General features: G+C 45.0%; 1 protein-coding gene across 3 annotated transcripts in view; it reads right to left on the minus strand.

Annotated features, from left to right (window-relative positions):
* The window catches only part of SLCO5A1 (solute carrier organic anion transporter family member 5A1), a 71,864-nt gene extending 52,590 nt beyond the window's left edge, over positions 1-19,274 (minus strand). For all 3 annotated transcript variants that reach the window (XM_040691366.2, XM_015282904.4, XM_040691377.2), the window contains exons 1-2: positions 19,159-19,274; positions 17,545-18,849 (exon numbers count right to left, since the gene is read on the minus strand). In XM_040691366.2, coding sequence (XP_040547300.1) covers positions 17,545-18,472 — 928 coding nt within the window. In that variant the 5' untranslated portion in view covers positions 18,473-18,849; positions 19,159-19,274. The remainder of the gene's footprint in view (positions 1-17,544; positions 18,850-19,158) is intronic.

The following is a 19,274-nucleotide window of genomic DNA, read 5'->3' on the forward strand; positions in this document are numbered from 1 at the left end:
CCTTAAGTACTTAATGTCAACATTATCTGGGCTTTACTGGTTTTTGTGTACAAATCAGACAAGGACACACGCAAGTTTTAGATTTGCATAGCTGGACACAAATTCTCTAAACTGTGCAAAAACCAGACCCCTTCTGCCTAGGAAATTAACTGAGAAAGAAAGCGAGAAAGACCAAATATTCCCTGAAAAGAATATCTGACTATCTGTTGATAGTCAAAGAATTTCTGTATACATTTATTTTTCCTTGGTCCTACCAGAAAGATAATGAAACAAAGATGTAAAGAAGAAAATTATTTCAATCATTTTCTCTCACAATTAATTGCCTTTCAAAAAATGGTTTATGCCTAGGAGGCACAGGTTAATTACTGAAAATGCTGGTGATTGCTTTTCCCTCTGCTACCTCTACCTAATAGATAGCAAAGAAGGGCAAGCCAAATAACATTTCTTCTTGTTTTCCTTGCAAATTGTACTTACATTTTCATATTTCAACTGAAACAACAGGAATTACAGTTCATTACTCATATCTGACTGAAAATCTGCCTGTAAGCAAAAGCATATTATTCCAGTAATTTGCAGATGACCTTGTTAGCTTTATTAATGTTCATTGTGTTGTTAAAGAAGTTATTTTTCTACATTCATAAAAGGATGAAATCTGCAATAGCCTGAATAAAATAGTATTAAATAACAATTGGGAAAGTGAAATGCACAGCCCTATAGTCATATTTGAAACCACACTGGAAATATTATAACAGGATGAAGACTGAAAAAAAAATTGTCATCCGTATGTATGTTATAAATGCTGGAAGCTCTTTACTTTGGCTAATGGACAACACCACCGTTTCATGAAAATCTATGAAGTATCAAAATCTACCTTTTATTCTCCTAAGAAGCACTGTTTGAGTATTGTCACAAAACTTCAATTATGCTGAAGTATTTGTTTCTGGAACAAAACCTGAGTTTTGGTTTCTGAATATGTGTCCCTCTCCATCCCCATGACTCAACAGAGGGACCTCAAGACAGAAGTGAGACTTCTTTCACCTCTCTGTTCTGCTTAGACTAAGCTGAGTTTTTCACCACAGCACTAAGAGTGGGAAACAAAACCAATTTCTTCCCCATTCAAGCAGTCTCCACACCAACAGCACGTGGATGACGAAGATGTCAGGTTGTCTCCTCTACCACGACCCACAGCAAAAAGCTTTTGGCTTTGACACAACAGTAAAATCTTCTTATGGCTCTAACCACAATTTCTAATAGAATTTGGGCAAGAGAATTAAAACCATCTACAAAGAGATGTTGCTTAGCCAGATCCTCAACCACCAGATAGCCAGAGGTAGATATCCAGAGCCTAGAACGTAGGGCCAACTAACAGGTCTTGCAGGTCTAATATGATCTAAGTAACAGGTTTTGCAAGGGAACCCAGTCTGTGCCAAACCTGAGTGTGGACCACATGGCCTTATGACAGCAAAACAGAAAAAACTTCCCTATATCCACACAGCAGCACCAACTACTGGAACTGCTGTGAGTATCTGAGGCCCTGACATTGATTCAGTGAAAAGAGTTGCTCCAGATCACGATCTAATACCCTTAATTAAAGAAGAATCACTTTAACAGGACTTGTGACACAAACGTGCTGTTCTGTCCCACCCAGTTGGTGATATTGAAGATCTACATTAAAAACTTGCACAGGAGCCTTAAGCTTAGCCTCAGCCAGAGTGAAAAAGCCTTTCCTCTTCTTGCTAAACAGCCTCAGGAAATAATTCTTAGTTGACAAAGGGGTTATCTTCATCCTTGTGCAGATATTCCAGCCTATGGAGAGATGCCTACAAGAACTGCCCCATAGTGAGCTAATGGATGTCCAACAGAGAAATGGGTTGTTCCTAAAGTGTCCTCACATGCTTGAGACAGTCCCATAACACTGGACACAGAAACAACAAGGTGTTGCCATTGAGATGGCCATGCTCAACTTGGATAGATCAAAGAACATGAATAGCCAGAGATATGAAAGAAATTAAGGGAAAAAGAGATGGGAGTCTCACAGAACCATAGAGAAAAAGGAGGACTACAGTTTTGCAAGAAAATGAAAGGAAGAAAAATAATTTATATTTTTACTTTAGACAGAAGGCCACCAGAAACATAATTTGTTACTAATTCTATAAATAGGTGAGACTGCTCACAACTCAGCTGGGATCCTGAAATAAATGAATATTCATCTCACGGGAAAAAGTAGATATCAACATGCAAAATCAATAACCAAATTAAAAAAAAATGAAAATATTTGGTTTTGACATTATTGGGTAATGTGTTCTACGTGTTTTGGTTTGGTTTCAATTTTATTTCTTTTAATGCTAGTTTATATTCCCACATAAGGATCAAAATAATACAACGTAAGTTAAATACTTCATCCTTATCAAATATAAATCATTTTATCTAGATAAAAAAAAAGACAATCAATATATTCCAAAAATCAGATTTAACTGAGTAATAATTTGCCAGGAAAAAAAAAAAGCATCAGAATATTTTAATTAGTTCAACCAAATGTCATAGTTTAAACACTGAGTGCAGCACTGAAAAAGTAATTACTGTTACAAGAGGTTCTCCTTAATGATACTATTATAATTACATCTGCCTTCCTTTTTAAGATATAAACTGTAACTGTGATTTAGGACTCCATTTGGAGCTCATTCTCTGTCACAGTAAGACATGTTAATATGTTAATAAAAGACAGTGTTACTAACTTGCAATGTTAGCATTTCCAAGAAAAAAATGACATATATTACAAGAATCCTTCCAAGATATTTCAAAAGCCCATAGATGGAAAACTGAAAAATTCATAATCAGCAATAATTACTTTCACTGCTCAGATAACTACTCAGCTGACATGTTTTGAGGAAAATTGGCCAATATGCTTTTATTTTTGCAGTAATTTTTTAATAAAATCTGATTATTCTGCTTATTTCTCCTTTCTGTGAGTAGAATAAGGCATGGCAGTTTTGTTTCTCAGCTACTTAGGTTATTAAGCACGTTGTTATTTTCCATTAGTAAAAGATGCTCTCACACTTAGCAAACAGACATGAAAATCATAGTGGCTAGAGGCTATGGACAAATGACTTTCAGCCAACTTTAGGCACACTTCTGTAGCAGTAACTTTTTTAACAGGATAATTAACTGTTGGAGCAATATTCTTAGGGAGGTGGCAGGCTGTCTGCAACTGTGAGAGGTTCATTTTAAGTTAAATGGCTTTATGGATATAGAGCTTTACATAGGGATAGCGCTGTAATGAAATCTCATTCAACAGTGTCAGAGCAACTGAACATGATAGTCCTTTCTGGCCCAACAAAACATGAAATTACCCCACATATTCTCTTTTCAGCTCTATCACAGTGAACTTTACAGACACAGTCATCATCCTTTGGACAGAACGATTCCAAGAGCCAATAAACTTCTTTACCTTCCTCACCAAACCACCCCCAGAAATCTCCAAAGCCCTTCCCCATGTAAGAGAAGGAACAGAGCTGGCCCCATGCTCGTCACCTAGTGCTCCTGCCCAGCAGCTGAGCCTTTAGAAGGAGCCTCACAATGAGTGGGCTCAAGACCAGCTGTGGCTCTCCAGGCTGCATGAGTTATTTACATCAGGAAGAATCCACTGGAAGACGATTACCCTTGCACATGCAATCTGCAAACTATCACAACCTTTAATCAGCTTACCACAGGCAAGTTAGGCTTAAGTTTGCACGGAAGATTAAATGTGAGCCCTAAATCCCAAGAAATTCATTGAAAGTTGGGTCCCTGATGTACTCAGGCTCCTTGGAACATCTAAATAAGCTCAGTTATTAAATTACCCTAATAGACAGATTGACAGGGAGGTCATCAAAGAATGACACAGGAGAGTTACCTGCAATAACCAAGACAATGTTACTGGTGGACTCCGCTGATGGCAGGTCACAACCAAGCACAGTGACAATCCACTTGGCATCCTTCCACTCCACAGCAGACTTTCACACAGAGATGACTTTGCATACTGGTGGACCCCTAACTAAACTTTCGGATTCAGTCTGAAAATGTGCCCAAAAAACAAAAGAAAGCACACAATTTACAGATAGGAGAGAAAAGAGTAAAAATAACGACCAAAAAAATCAGCATCTAGTACTCCTTTAAAGAGCAAATACAAAAGATGTGATACATTTCTATGTTTACATAATACCTAACTGTAACTGTAATTCACTGTCCAATTTTAACAAACTATATTGTAATCAGATTATTTTATAACAGTATAGAGTCAGTATAAAATTCAATGCAGTACTCACCAGTATTTAAGATGTATTTACTTTGCCTCTGAAGGTATAAAGTAAAATAATCAATACCAAAACATCACCAACTAAACACTCTGAAATTTTTACTCATTTGGCAAATAAGATTTACTTCTAATAAGCACCCCAATTAAAACACTATATACTACAAAATATTTGCCTTAAGAATAAAAACTTCTCTGGTTATAACTTTACCATGAAATAAAAATATCATGTAAATTATTTGTAAGTTAATATAAAAGGCTTAGGTTCACATTTTCATAGCATTAGACACATTGGATATGAGGATATATTTCTTCTCAAAGAGTGCTGAGGCAGTGGCACGGGCTGCCCAGAGAGGTGGTGGAGTCACTGTCCCTGGAGGTGTTCAAGAAACGTGGAGATGTGGCACTGAGGGATGTGGTTTAGTGGGCATGGTGGGGATGGGCTGGTGGCTGGACTGATAATCTTATTGGTCTTTTCCAACCTTCACGGTACTGTGATTCTATTTAACACATTCCTTTCTATAATCTAATAGGCATATTTATAATAAATGTTAAAAATTACTCAAAGATCACAAGTCTACTTTTGCCATCACTGCTGCCAGTGCACTGAAAGAGCACTGATAGATCAGGCATAACAACACAAGTCAAAAAACGGTGTCTGCACAACTTCTGAGAAATGCAGACCTTCAGCCTGCTGCTGCCTCTGACACAGGTGAAGCTCCTTGGCTATTTCATACAGCATATCAGCAACAATCACACCAAAGGCATCAGTCACACATGGCACATGTGTGAGTTCAAGGAGTACACCTGAACTTTGAGATGCCTCTTGCAGGGGTTTCCTCTCTCTACCATGCAGTGGCCGCATCCCATCGCTGGAGTAACTCCTGACACCAGACACACTGACGTGGCAGCACTGATGCGTGGCACACTGGAGGAACACAGAACCTAGGGTTCAATTCTAACCTCCTAATCTGCAGAATTTGTTGTCAAACACATCACAGCTGCTCTTTTCATGCTCCCTGGGCAGCACGACTACAGCTAGCACTATTTTGCTCACTTTGCAAGTGCTCTGCTGAGATTTTGCTGAGCCTGAGACAGACGTACAGAACCAAAACTCTTTTTGGATCGAATGTAGTTAAATCACCATCTGCTAACTCATATAACAAACCACTCAGGCAACTGTTTCTTTCAAAACAGAAAACTGAGAGTAACACAGTTCTGTGGTTTTAAAACACTAAAACTGCTGGGAAAAGCTTAGCAACTGAAAGATCAAAACACTGCAGTGAAAAACTACCAGAGAGATGACAGCAGAATCAGACATTTGTTTTCAGCAAATACAGCTGAATAACCAAACAAAAATATTACTTCTTAGTTTCACACGCACTCAACCGTGCAGAAAATTCCAACAGCTTGCCTTTCCTTCTCCACAGGAGAAACAATTCAGAGATACCACATCAGGCTCCTATCTTTGGAATATTTAGCACAAGGCTGACGGAGCCCATAATTCAGAATTCAACCATTTATGTTCATTGGCCAGACCTGCAAGCCATTACCATGGTATTAACAACATTCAGATGGAGAGTCCCCGAGGACAAAGGAAATGAAGTGCTGTGCACTTAAAAATCCATTCATAATAGGAAAATCCAAATGTTTTTGTTCAGCTTTTTTTCTTGTGACGTTATCATTAAACATTGTGACTCTAATCCAGAACTTTGATTTATTCCCTGGAGAGAGTATAGATGAACTGTTTTGACGTGTTAATCTTTGACCACTCAGCAAAGTGCAGTAGGAGCACTTTAATCACAATACATGCAAAATCGGAATATATTTAGCAACAGCCAATTAGCACAGTACAGCAATTTATTAAATGCAATCTCATATGTAAGTTTGCTCCCAAAACTGAGCAAGAAACTGTTCGTACAGATAAGTGCTTATCAGTAGAAGAGGTGACACAGGGTTACCTAAACATAGGTGATCTCTCAGAAAAGCCCTGAGAAGCCCGTGGATGGCTCCTTACAGTTATACAAATTCACTGTGATCCTGAGTACACCTCAGAATGGATCATGTCAGTGCTACTGCACAGATAGCAACTCAACACAGATTGTCCTTTATTAGCACGCACTTCTGAAACCCATCAGGGAAATAATTACAAAATGCCAGAATAGGAAAGAAGCCTGAAGTCACAGACCATTCCCAATGAGTGCAAATGGAAAAATTCTTTCTCTCTAGCCTGCTAGAGCCTAAATGTCATGAACAAGGTACTGGATAAAAACAGGAGGAAAGCAGCAGTACTCAAACAGGAACATGACTATTTTACACCCAAGAGCAAAAGAAATTTGAAATGAGTAACGAGAATTGAAAAGTAAAAATGCATTTCAAAATGACAGCTCAACATTTTTACATCTGAAGTACCTCTGCCATCAAATCCAGACAAAGAGAACTGACACCAGTTCCCAAATTGTTTTCAGGATGGAAAAAGACACGTTTTATTTTCCCCTAGCTGGCTTGGTGAGTTGAGAAATTCTTAATAGGCTACATGCATTTTCATTATTTCAGATTAATTAAGTTTTGTACAAAAATTCCAAGAGGATCCGCTATCTATTTAAGAATGAGAAAGCTTTACAGCTCTGCTCCTGCTCCCACTCAGTATCAGGTGCACCTCATTATCCTCAGAGGGAAGATGCATGTGTCTACAGCTAGCAGTGATTTATTAATTCTTCTCAAAAGCTTTTCTGAATCTAACGTTCATTGGATGCCAAACTTCAGAACCACGAGGCCAAGACAGCAGGAACTCACCATGGCACTGGCCTTCAGAAGCACGAAAGCATTAATATTAACTAAATGCCTCCAGCCCTTCCTTTCTGCTCTGAATCCCCTCGGCGCACAGCTAATTGCTTCTCCCCCCAGTATATGCTTCTCCTGGGCCCTGCTATAGAGCAGCCAGCCTCATGTGTTCTAAATCAGATGAGCAGCTCGGAGACAGGAACCACGAGCATTCAGGGCTTTTCAGGGTGCCTCAGAAGGCAGATGAAGTGTTTTATGCAACCTAACTGATCTTCTAGTTTTACTTCAGCTGAATTTCTTATATTAGGAAATAAGCTGACTTACAAAAACGAAAATCTCCATGGCCTTTTTAAAGCAAGCGCATCAATTAGAAACATGAATAGAGAGGTCTCGATTGCAACTGACATTACTACTGTGAAACATTAATATTTTCAGTTGGAGAGAGGAATTTAGTTAATATAAAGATTAAGAAGTACCAAGGAATCTGGGAGATACAGATGACAAATGTGTTTGTCAAAAAACAAGCCCTGAACTGATGACACTGACTTGTGCTCTATTATTACTTGCTTCACAATCCCACGTAAGAGGATTACTGTCTATTTTGGCACTGTGTATAACAAGAATATACAGCACATAACCAAGGGGTTGTGCAAAGAGACTGCCTCATATCGTCACTCCCACACACACAGTCTCTAAGGCACAGCTCCCACAGCACGAAGCAACCAGCTGTCCACTCCCTGAGATTCAAAGAAATGGGGGGAAGAGGAAGCAAAGAAGTCAACAAGCCCTTGGGGTTTAATTCAGTGGGAATGCAATGTAGCCTAAATTAAGGGCAGAGTTGTACTATTCTGCAGTCCTCTGCATACAAAAATAATCACTCTGCCCCTCGTGGTCCACATCCTATTCAGTATCAAAGCAGCGGAGAGCAATCTGAAAAGCAGCCAGGGACTCTGGCAGTCACAAGAGCCGTGCTACCATCTCTTCTAATGCCACGCTACTAATTCTTCTAATATCCCTGGACAGGACACGCAGCAGGCATTAATCCAGCTCCAGAAGAGTTGCTTAGCCCAAAAGTCATACTTCAGAGAAATCTTTATATTCAGACCACAAAGAAACCCATCTGAGCATCTTATTAAGGTAGACATGGGAAATTCACTACATTCCTAATATACTACACCATTTTTTTTCCTGTCAGGCGCAATTCAAACAAAAAGCAGCTGGCTCACAGTGTAGGATGTCTATCTGCTAATGTAAACCTCATGGCTATCAAACTTTTCTACCATGACCATCCATCAGTCTTCCCACTGGCTGTGCCAGTTATGCCTTCTCCTCCTATGGGGAACTGGTCAGCTCTGGCCCCACAGATAGCAAAATATTTCAGTGTGCTGACCTGGGCAAACAGTGAAATGTTATTTCTCGCATATTGAGAGAGTGTCACCCGAAACTGCAACATTTCTTCCTGATCTTTTCCTCAACTGATGTATAAAAATAGAGTGTAACTCTGAGAGACAAAACATGGAGTTTTCTTGAAAGCATTGCACTGCTTCGGTCCACAGAATGCTCTTCTCCTGCAGGTTTTAAGTTTGGAGAATGGGGGTGCAGAGGATGAAAAGAGGAATAAAGATAGAGGGAAGTTGAATACAAATCATAAAGCGTTCATTTTCACCCTATCCAAATAGTCCATTTTCCACTGAAAATACTACCATTTATCCAAAGCAGTAATAGCTGCTCTAACTAAATCAGGGTAGAAACTCTTTCAAATACATCACTTCATACATCCTTCTGCTTTTCTCTCGTACACTGAATCTCCTACCCTTACCATGGGCTGAGAAGGCAAAAATGTACAGAACCCTTCTCACACAACAAGTGTAAAAGACTTTTTTCAATGCCTTTCATGTTAGCTGTCTGGGTAAATACCGGTCAATTACTTTCACCCCATTTCTCACACAAGGCTGACCTCAAGTATGTGGGTGCAGTTCCTTTATCCGGTCTCCCCCCTTCCGGTCTTCTGAACATCCAAAGCTGGAGCAATTATCCATAAACTCAATAAGAACACCCAAATCCAAGCAAAAATCATAGAATCACTAAGGTTGGAAAGGACCACCAAGATCATCTAGCCCAACCATCATTACCATGCCTACTAAAAACACGTCCCTCAGTGCCACAAATCAATTGCTAATACGTATCAGGTATAGAAAGAAGCCAATGCTAATGAAGAAAGGTCTTTATTTGAAATTCTGCATAGGCTCAGGTATAGAGGTACCATGACACCAACACACACATAGAGTTTTCAGATATCAAAATACTACAGTTGCTACTCGGGAACTCCAATTTGGAGAACAGCTCTTCCTTCAAGCATCAAATTCACCCCTCAGCTCTGCCTTAAAAATTATTTATGGTATGGCATTGCATTACAGTGATGCAGCGCCGGGTTCAGAGCACCTTTTACACTGGGTATAGAACAGAACTAACGTTCCTCTCATTGCAAAGTAGATGGGTAACAAAGTAACACCCATTTGTATGGACAACCCCAAAAGCTCACATTCTGCTTTCAGTCATGCGTTAAGAAAAGAAACTTATTTTCTGAAATTCCTATTTTAGGCCAATTACACAATGTACCAGATGAATGTCTCAGCTTGTGTGCATCAGCACTACCATACTGCAAACTCAAAACCTCATGTGCTACCTCTATTCCCCCATGACTACACAATTTCCCTAGGGATACCCTCACTATTTCTGTCACTCAACAGCTGCATTAAATCAACTTGATGCAAATTGCCCATCAGTTTTACAAAATTTAGAAACTGCAAAATTATGTTGCCATCTTCTATAGTAGGTGATTTTTTTTTAAACCTCTTAAAATGGGAATTGCTGAAGTCAGCTACAAGAAGACCACCATCTCTACTAAACTTCTTTTTCCCTCGCTGGAATAAAGCAAGGAGCAGAAACATAAAATTAGTTTTTGGCAAACTATTTCCTGATTACTCTTGATATCAAGATATCAGGGGTGGGTAAGCCATGTTCTGGGACTCCCTGGCAGCATCACCTCCAGCTCTTTCCACTGCAGCATGGTGAGTCCTGTGCCACTGGCATGAAACCCTCCCTTCTCCTTAACATTTCCTGGTTTCTCTTCAGCCTAAAGAGCATCCTCACGAATTTCACTTGTATTCGACCTGTGAGGCTCTGGGCTCACTCCTTTGGGACTTTTGGAGGAAGAGGCAGTGTTTTGAGCTGTCCGATATACAGCAAAACCTACCCAGACAACAGCTCAGCTGAACAGAGCAAATTCTCTTTAAGGACATGGAAAGCTTACTATATAACAACCTCAGATAATATCTCACAGAGTATTTCCTCTACAGATACGCTTGGGACACAAACGAGGCTTGCTTAGCACATTCTGTGTGAGTAATAGCAGGTCAAGCAGCCTCCACAGAGTGCTCACAACTCTTTCACTATCTGCTGTGCTTTATCTACACACACACACATTTCTTTAAAGGACTGCTGAGGAGGTCCAGTATTCAAGAAGTGGGAACCTAGGTGTAATTCAGAGCCCTTGGCTTCAGGAGCACTTTGGCACCTCCAAGTGCCTGCATGAAACCCAAAGGATAACACTGAATAGATCTGGGAAAAACATGGTGGTAAACTATAGCAGCAAACACCAAGCCCTGGCCAAATATCCACCAGAGGATATGCTCAGCTACTATATGGACTATCTGAAATATTCTGACGCCAGAGAATATAGTTTAACAAAACCAGAAAGGAAAGGATGCAACAAGGAGAATCCATATGAGATCTACTTTTACCTATTAGAATAAATTCACTGAAAACAGACACATAAATATGGAAAGTAGTCACTAGACTACAAGAGCTGACTAAAACAAGTGGAGAGCTGGTAGATGGTTTCAGAGCAGCACTGGATGTTAAGAAAATGCTGAGACTCCCAAAGCTGTCACTCCAGACCTATAAGCACCAATGGGCGCAGACCCCAGGAGCAGAGCTATCTGCAGCTGAGGTCCTTCTGTGCATGCTGCAAGGTGAAAGAAGCCTTAAAAACCAATAAATATAGGCAGGGGGAAAATGGAAGAGATCAAAAAATGTCCCAGCAAAGTGATGAAAGCAGAACAAGATGCAGGAAAATGGAGAGGAGAAGCACAGTGGAACAGCACAGGAGTGTTTATCTTCCTTCAGTAATTTTCATATCAGCTTGTTCAAATCACAGGTATAAGTATCCATGGGTTGTTTTTTTTTTTTTTTCCCTGATAGCATCTCCTCCAGATTCCTCAGCAGACAAGTCACAATGGAATTCCTACTGGAGTGCAATGTTTTTCACCACGTTATGCATCTCAGTGCCAACCAGGAGGTGAGATTTGGTGCTTGGGATCAGACTGCCAAGTGCAGGAGCAGCATATAGCAGCACCCAAGCTCTGTGCTCACACCTCTCAGCTTGTGGAGAGGCTGAAGGAAAGGGAGGAGGAAAGGACCACGTCCACAAGATCTCTCACTAGGACTGTGCAGTGTGCATGGATTTCTGGCCCTGTGACAGTACAACAGATGCACAAACTCATCACCAAAGCAAGACATAGCACATGCCTCTCTGTGCTGCAGCATGCTGACATATTTTTTCCCATGATGGGAAATGTCCTTTTTATTCCTGGGCTCTCAGCAGGAGCTGGGGCATGGGTCTGGCTGACTGACAATCTCCATGCTGCATCAAGGGCTGCAGAGCCCAGTCCTGGTCTCTCTGAGGGCTGTGGATGGGTTTGTAGAGGCATCCTCAGGCTGGGAGCTGAAACTCCGACAAACTTCAGGGGTGATTCACAGGGAGGAAGGCCATCAGCCTGCCCTGCTCTCAGCACACACAGCACCAATGGTTTGACGGCTTGTTCCCTCAGCAGCCACAGGCCGAGCTCACCCCAACCACTGCAGATTCATAGACTCACAGAATGAGATGGGTTGGAAGGGACCTTAAAGATGACATAGTCCCAACCCCCTGCCATGGGCAGGGCTGCCACCTGCCAGACCAGGTTGTCCAGGGCCCCATCCAACCTGGCCTTGAGCACCCCCAGTCAGTGGAGGCAGCAATGCCAGAGGGACTGACTGAAGCAGGAGCTGGTTCTGCATGGTTACTTCTCGACTTCTTTCAAAAGAAATGTAAAGATAATTTAAAAGATCAAAACTGAGTTTGTGCCTTCCATGTTTAATAAAGGTTTTAAAAATGTTATCAGAATGAAAGGCTTAAAACAGGTTTAAAAGCAAAGTGTGAAACCAAAGAAAGATTCTCACATGACAGAGTCACTTTTCTGCTCCTTTAAAATCTGTGGATGAAATCCACTCACCTGCTTTAAAAATTCCCTGATCAAAACTTGGAGATGCTGGCAGCTTAAGGCTGGTTTACAACCCCACCTGCACTGCTTATGCAGCCAAATCAGAAAGCTATTCAGCTCTGCGTGATGGGAGGGAGAAACCCTGTCTGCCCACCTATATGAGATTCTCCTCTCTTTCGACTGCATAAGCACTCGTACAGCTTATGTGGCCACAAACAAAGCTTGGCAAGGTACAGGAGCCGCTGCATGAGAGTTAAGGGAAGCACACAAAGTATCCCCAGCAACTCAGAATCGAACCCACCTGCAGCAGTAGCAGCAATTACAGGGACTCTTTACAAAACAATCGGTGTACAGAGCTAAAGTTTCCAGCTGCAGGGTAACTAGACACTGGATCCCAACCCTTCAGTCCCTGAGAGAAGGTACAGACAAGCCGGTGCTCAAAGGCTGCTTTCATGTCTAAGTTTCCAGGCTTCTCTGGGGAACTCTGCAAGCCCAGACACTTGTCTGCCAGAATCAGGTCGGCGGCAGAGCTCTCCTGGGAGGAGAGGAGCCGTGCTCTGAGCAAGCAGCATTCCTGAGCACCGGCAGGTAGAAGGGGCACTCCCAGACCCAGAAGGTCTAAGCAAGTACAGCCACTGAGGCTGGCACTTCCAGGAGCTTCATGCTCCTGGGCCCCACCTCAGCCGTAGAATAAGGCAATAAAACTGCATAGCTGAACTTCAAGTAATTATTACGAACCGTGTCTGCTGCCTGATCAGCATTTTAACATAAAGGAGGTTATAGAAATGCCAGAGGAGCACAATACTCCATGCTCCGAGTAACAAATCATCTGTGTGGGAACAGAGATTGATCCGATCCATGCGTACGCACAGCCCCCTCAGCTGCACTGGGCTGGGAGCTCGGTGCTCAGCTGCAGCCCGCCCTACCCCCTGAAAGCAAACAGCTGCTCATGGGCAGCTCTGAGCATCAGCCCACGGATGAACGAAGGTGTAGCTTTCACTCAGATAAACCGATCCCGCAGCTGAGAATAACCCGAGCACACTGCTCTTTTAAACAGGAAATCCAGCGAGCAATAAAAAACGCTGGTGAGCATTTTTGCCAGTTTCAGCTTTGATACTCTTTTGCTAATGTTAGAAAGAGCAATCCACAAACGGTCCTCCTGAAAACAAAGATGGAATCCAAGTATTTTAGAAACAAGTCCAAATATTTATTCTTCTTCCAGGGCAGGAAAGGATTTTACTTCCCTAGTTCTCATGCCATTATCTGCACCAACCTCAGTTACACACATACGTCCATTTTTTTCTGCTGTTTTCCCATAAAAGCTTTATCTTTGCATTTTGTAATTGTTTGTTCTCTACACTACTGAAAGCCTACCTTCTGCTAAATCTGCGTAGGCCATTTGCTAATAGCCCATCATCACCAGCCAACAACGTTCTTGTATAAGAAGATAAGAGCATTCTTAGCACAACTACTAATTCATCTACGAGTCCTTTTTGGGGGATCCTAGTGAAAGCCAGATATTTCTGAATGCTGAAATATTCTCATCAATGCAGTATTTCTGTAAATTCTCCTGTTGTCTTCTTATGTGTGCATTTTTGAAGTAAATTCTTTTGTTATTACAACAGGCACTCGCAAAAGAAGCAAAACATTTAAACATTATTCAGGCACCATAATGCCACCACGAAACCTTCCAAGTGCCACAGCACCTGCGTGCCAGGAACAGCTCCTATAGTTCACAACACAATTGCAGAGTGACCTCACAGTCAAGACAAACTATCAGATCCCTACACACACAGAAAATAAAAAACCACTGTGTTTAAGTTTCAGAATTTGACAGCTGAAATACCATCGGGGTACAAAAAGCCTTTAAAAGTCCAATCTGACTCTGAATGAGCTGGAAGGATTTTCACCCTGATGTACCTTCAAGAACAAGCTGCACACCTGGGGCAGCAACCCTACAGCCAAGCACCGGAGGGCAAGATTTTTAGAAGCAGACAATGACAGCTTCATGATCTGATTTTTGGGTGGTCCTTTGTGGACCCAGGAGAAGTTGGACTGGATGATCCTTATGAGCCCCTTGTAACTCCCGATAGCCAGTGATTCTATGATTCTACAACATTTCTGTTTGTACAGAAGGTGTGTACCTTCCATTTCAGATCATCTGTGTTTAAGGGAGTCAGTTCTTGCATTTCCCAGACACCTGCTATAAACTCGGCTCGCTTCCAAGCCTGATGCCACACATTTTCTCCAGGACAGCTCTGTAGCATCAAAGCCCCACCAGGCCAAGGGGCTGAGGACCCCGAGCTTCACAAGGGAGAAACATCCCAGAGGAATGAGCTCACACATTGCCGTGCAGGCACCCAAACACGCGTCCTCTTGGCACCTTTGTCCTACTAAAAGCAACGTACCACCTTGTGAACTGGCACCTGGCCACCCCAACAGATGGGCTGCAGTGCAGGCAGCCAAGAGACTATGTATAAGCACCAAATATGTTTTTGAGAGCAGGACTTCCAGCCAGGAATGTTAAAACAGCTGTCCACATTGAGCTTGCATGCCTACACTTAAGAGGATATGCTATTGCCACTCGAGCCCTGAGCTGGATTAACTTGAAAAATAAATAAAATAGCCTCCACATCCACATAAGGTGAGCTTTTGCAGCATCAGGATTAGCGATGCTGAGGGGGCTTCACCACCCAATAGTCAGCAGGCAAACTGGAAGGGCTGAAGTGCTCCCAGGTTGTGCAGCTTCATGGAACTTTTATCACATGCATGCTTCTTAACAAATGTTTTCTCAGTTGAATATGTATTTAAATCTGTTCTTTTTTTAATTAAAAAAAAATAAAAACCAGCACAGCATGCAGTACCAGCCTGATTTCCAACAAACACACTGGTGACTTTACACTCTGCATTAAGAGGATACCTCTGGTTTGAAATTAGCCATCTTCGCTGAGAAGCATCCTCGTGCGAAAGGAATGCTTTCACCAGGCTTTCTCTTCTTTTCAAAACCTCTAAACAGCCCAAGATTTTTGCTTAGCTTTTGGCTACACACGTCCATAGCATTCAAGGCTAGGTTAGATGAAGCCCTGGCAATTGGCACACTTGTCTCTGTGTCCCACCCCATGCACAGCCAGGCTGCCCGCTGCCTACGAATGCCTCTCCTCAAGAACTGAAACATTCCAAACCTCAGAGAAGCACCAAGCACAGGTTGCTCACGCCAACATGACCAACAGTGCTCTTTATTTTTTTCTTTCCACAGAACTCAGATTCTATTCCTGCACTTAAACACCGTGTAGCTTAAAAACTGACAGGAAGCAATGATACATCCCAGTGAATCTTTTACATGTGCTTTGTGTTCATGTTAACTCTTTTCCCAGGAGACAGATCAGATGGCTGGCACAAAACCCACAGTCACACTTCAGCTGAGTATCTCACCTTCGCTTTTCTCAATCACTACACACAAACATCCCATCTATGAGGGCATTCCCAGTATAGATCAAAGCGGCACTCAGCGCCTGGCTCCGGGCTCACCCACAGCCTTCCAGCAGTTGCTGGTGTCTTTTACCTTTGCTAACTTCAAGGCTGATCTCTGCAGCAATTAAAAGCTGCCTGAGTCACTTTGCCATGACTTCCTGTGCCAGCACAAATTCATGGCAGCACAGTTTCTCCTGCAGTGAGGATTGCCAATAACCTTGCCTCCTCCTCATGAGGGGCTCTCTTCCTCTAGCTCCACTCCTCTCCTTTGCCCTTCGTGTCTCACCTGCAGCCAATTCCCTCTCTTCTTCCCTCATTTGTAAGAGTGGTATGAAATTATCTGTTACCAAAAGCTTCGGCCCACTCTCTGCCGCTCCAAACTACAGCTATGGACCTCAGCACTGAGACACTTTGTTCTTCCAGGCTAGGCTGGATTTCCATCCCAGCACACTTTTCTCAGAGTCTGGGGAGAGAGGGAAAATTCTGTATTGAATATGTCACTGGGCTGATCTGCAGTGCTGTGAGAACAGCAGAGAAAACACAACTAATACCTACAACTACCTTATGAAGCCCAAAAACGCCCAGGGCTTTCCCAGGACATTACACACAGAACTGACTTTAAAATGGTTCAGGGAGCAGTCGTGTTGCTGAAGAATAGGTCACAGGGAATAAAAAACCACGGATGTGGATCATTACTTTCGCTTAAGAAAGTAATTACACTCACACCATGTGCGTTCCTGTCATAAATGTCTATTTCACAGGGAATTATTACCTCCAAGGTTATTGCAAAGATGCAGCAAATTAACTGGCAGTGGGAATGCTGAGCATCCATTTAGCAGCTCTCCCAGCACTGTCAGTGCCTCCCTTAATCTGAGAATGATTTGAAGGGCCAAGACTCATTTCTCACAGAATCATATAAGATAACAGCAGAGTGCAGGGGACAACCAATCCTCCTTCACATTACACACACTATCAAAAATGTTCCCTATCATCTCCAAACTCCACGTAAGTTCAGTAACTAGTTACCCAAGAAACTCCTTTCTCGCATGACAGGAAGACCTCCTGTACCTGTCAAATGCCAGCTGCAGAGGGCTCTAACTTTGGGGCATTCCTTGAGCTCCCACAACTGAGCTCTAACCCTGAAGGTGTCACTTACTGTTATATCCAAGTTCCTTCCAACTGAGTTCCCACATGACTTATTGACGCCTGCCAAAGTTCAATGCTAAATAACTTCTGGGAAAGTAAAACAAAACATGTAAAAAAAAAAAAATCTGTCAAAGCACTGATAAAACGTCAGCCTTATAAATACTCCAGGTGAAATTTGGAAATACATAGTTTCTGCATTAGCAAAAAAGGACGCACTAGAAGGGGCTGAGCTAACTGTAGCACCGCTTGCAGAAGTCACCTGCTCACGCTGGGGAAGGCGACCTTCTCTGATGTCCTGCTCCACACACGTTACACACCGCCTGAGCTTCACCTGTCACTGCTGGTCACCATCCCACGAGAAAAGGGAGGGAGGGAGGGGGGGAGGGCATTTTTAATCACAGGAAAGCACGGCAATTTTATTTGGAAAGTTTCCTTTGGAAGGCAAACTGGTGTTGTTCAGAAGGCACAGGGTTGAAGCACCTTCAGATGGTGCCTCGGAGACCCAGAGCTCAGCCAGAGATGCCTTACCTAGGTAAAGCGAGGCGTTCTCTTTCTTGACATTGTCATCCAGGTAGGTTGGTCCCAAGGTATAGATGGGTGTGGAGCCCATGCCGATGAGAATTTGGGCACAAATGAATAAAGCTACATAGAGGGAGTGATCGTTCCCACCGGAGTCCTTGATGCAGGCTGGAGAGTCCCACTGCTCCTTGGCGCTGCCGTTGCCGGTCACGCACAAGCCCTCGTTGCTGACCGAGGAGTTCAGCTCCTGGATCTGGTACGGCGGGGAGATGAAGTGAGGTAGGGAGAAGAGAGCGGCCCCCAGGGCGATGAAGAAGCCCCCGACGGCCAGCCAGAGCGGCCTGCGCCCGCGCCCCCCGAAGTAGCTGATGAACACCACCACCACCAGGCTCCCGATGTCGAAGCAGCTGACCAGCAGGCCCGACTCCGAGCTCTTCAGGCTGTATCTCCGCTCGATAGTGGTGATGACGCTGCTCAGGTAGCCGGAGACCATGAGGGACTGGATGAAGGTCAGGAAGCACATGCACACCAAGAAGAAGCGCGAGTCCGCCAGCACAGCCCTGAGGCACGCTCTGCCCGGCGGCCCGGCCAGCAGCAGCGGCGGCGGCGGAGGCGGCGGGGGCACTCCGGGGGACACCCCTCTCCCGGCCGCCGCCGGCTCCGTCCTCCGAGGGAAGCTCCCGATGGCGGCGGCGGCGGGAGGGGTGCGGGCAGTCCCGGCGGCGGCGGCGGCGCCCGGCCCGTCCTCGGGAGCCGCCGGGGCGCCGGCGCTCGGCGTGGCACCGCCGCCGCCCCCGGCCACCAGGGGGGAGCCGAGCGCGGCCCCGCGGCCCCGGGGCACCGCCCCGCCGATTGCCGGCAGGCTGCGGCACCGCGCCGCCGCCGCCCGCTCCGCCCCGGGGCAACGCTGCTGCGCCGCGCCGTCCTCCGAGGCCATGCTGCGCGCCGCGCCTCACAGCCGCCCGCTCGGCTCCATCGCCGCCGCGCGTCGAACGCGCTGAAAGAGCCGGCGGGAGTGCAGCATCGCGGGGAGGGGAGGAGGGAGGGGATGGGGGTGGCCCTAGCCGCGGCCGCACGTGTCAGCCCGAGCCGCTTCTGGCTCCATCCTCCCTCGGTCGCGCTCAAGGGGCCGCCCGCCCTCCGGGACGGCCCCGCTGCCGGCGGCTCCCGACTCCCTCCGCCGCGCGGCCGCGCTCCGCATCCGCCCGCCGCTCCGCCGCCCGCATCCTCCTCCTCGCTCGCTCGCTCTGGCTCTCGAGATCTCTCTCCCTCTCTCTCCGCGCCGCCGGTGACGGAGCTCCGGTGGCCGCCGAGCTGCGGGACGGAGAGCAACGCGGCGGTCAGCAGCGCACCGCCCCGCGCTCTACACCCTTCCCCATCCACCCCCCCGCGCCCCGGGAGCGCCCACCGCCCCCGCGGGTTTACATAAGGCACAGGCGCGTCCGCGGAGGGCGACCCTACGCCAAAGGTCGCCGCCGTGCCACGCTTTTTATTTTCGAGCCTAAAAATAACCGCGCAGAAATAAACACCCGGCGGCGGGGGAGCGGCACGGGCGGGGGGTAAGGGGAACAAAGCCGGGCGGGAGCCGTGCCCGCCCCCCGGAGCCCGCCCGGCGCTGCCTACCCGAGCGCGGGAGCTCCTTTGTCCGCTTTGTCTCCGGCTCGGGGCGGGCGGGGAGGAACGCGGGCCCCCCGCCGCCGGCGCCTCACGCCCGGTGCCCCTCGGCCGCCTCCGCCTGC

This window comes from Gallus gallus, chromosome 2, assembly GCF_016699485.2.
Source record: "Gallus gallus isolate bGalGal1 chromosome 2, bGalGal1.mat.broiler.GRCg7b, whole genome shotgun sequence".
Lineage (NCBI taxonomy): Eukaryota > Metazoa > Chordata > Aves > Galliformes > Phasianidae > Gallus > Gallus gallus.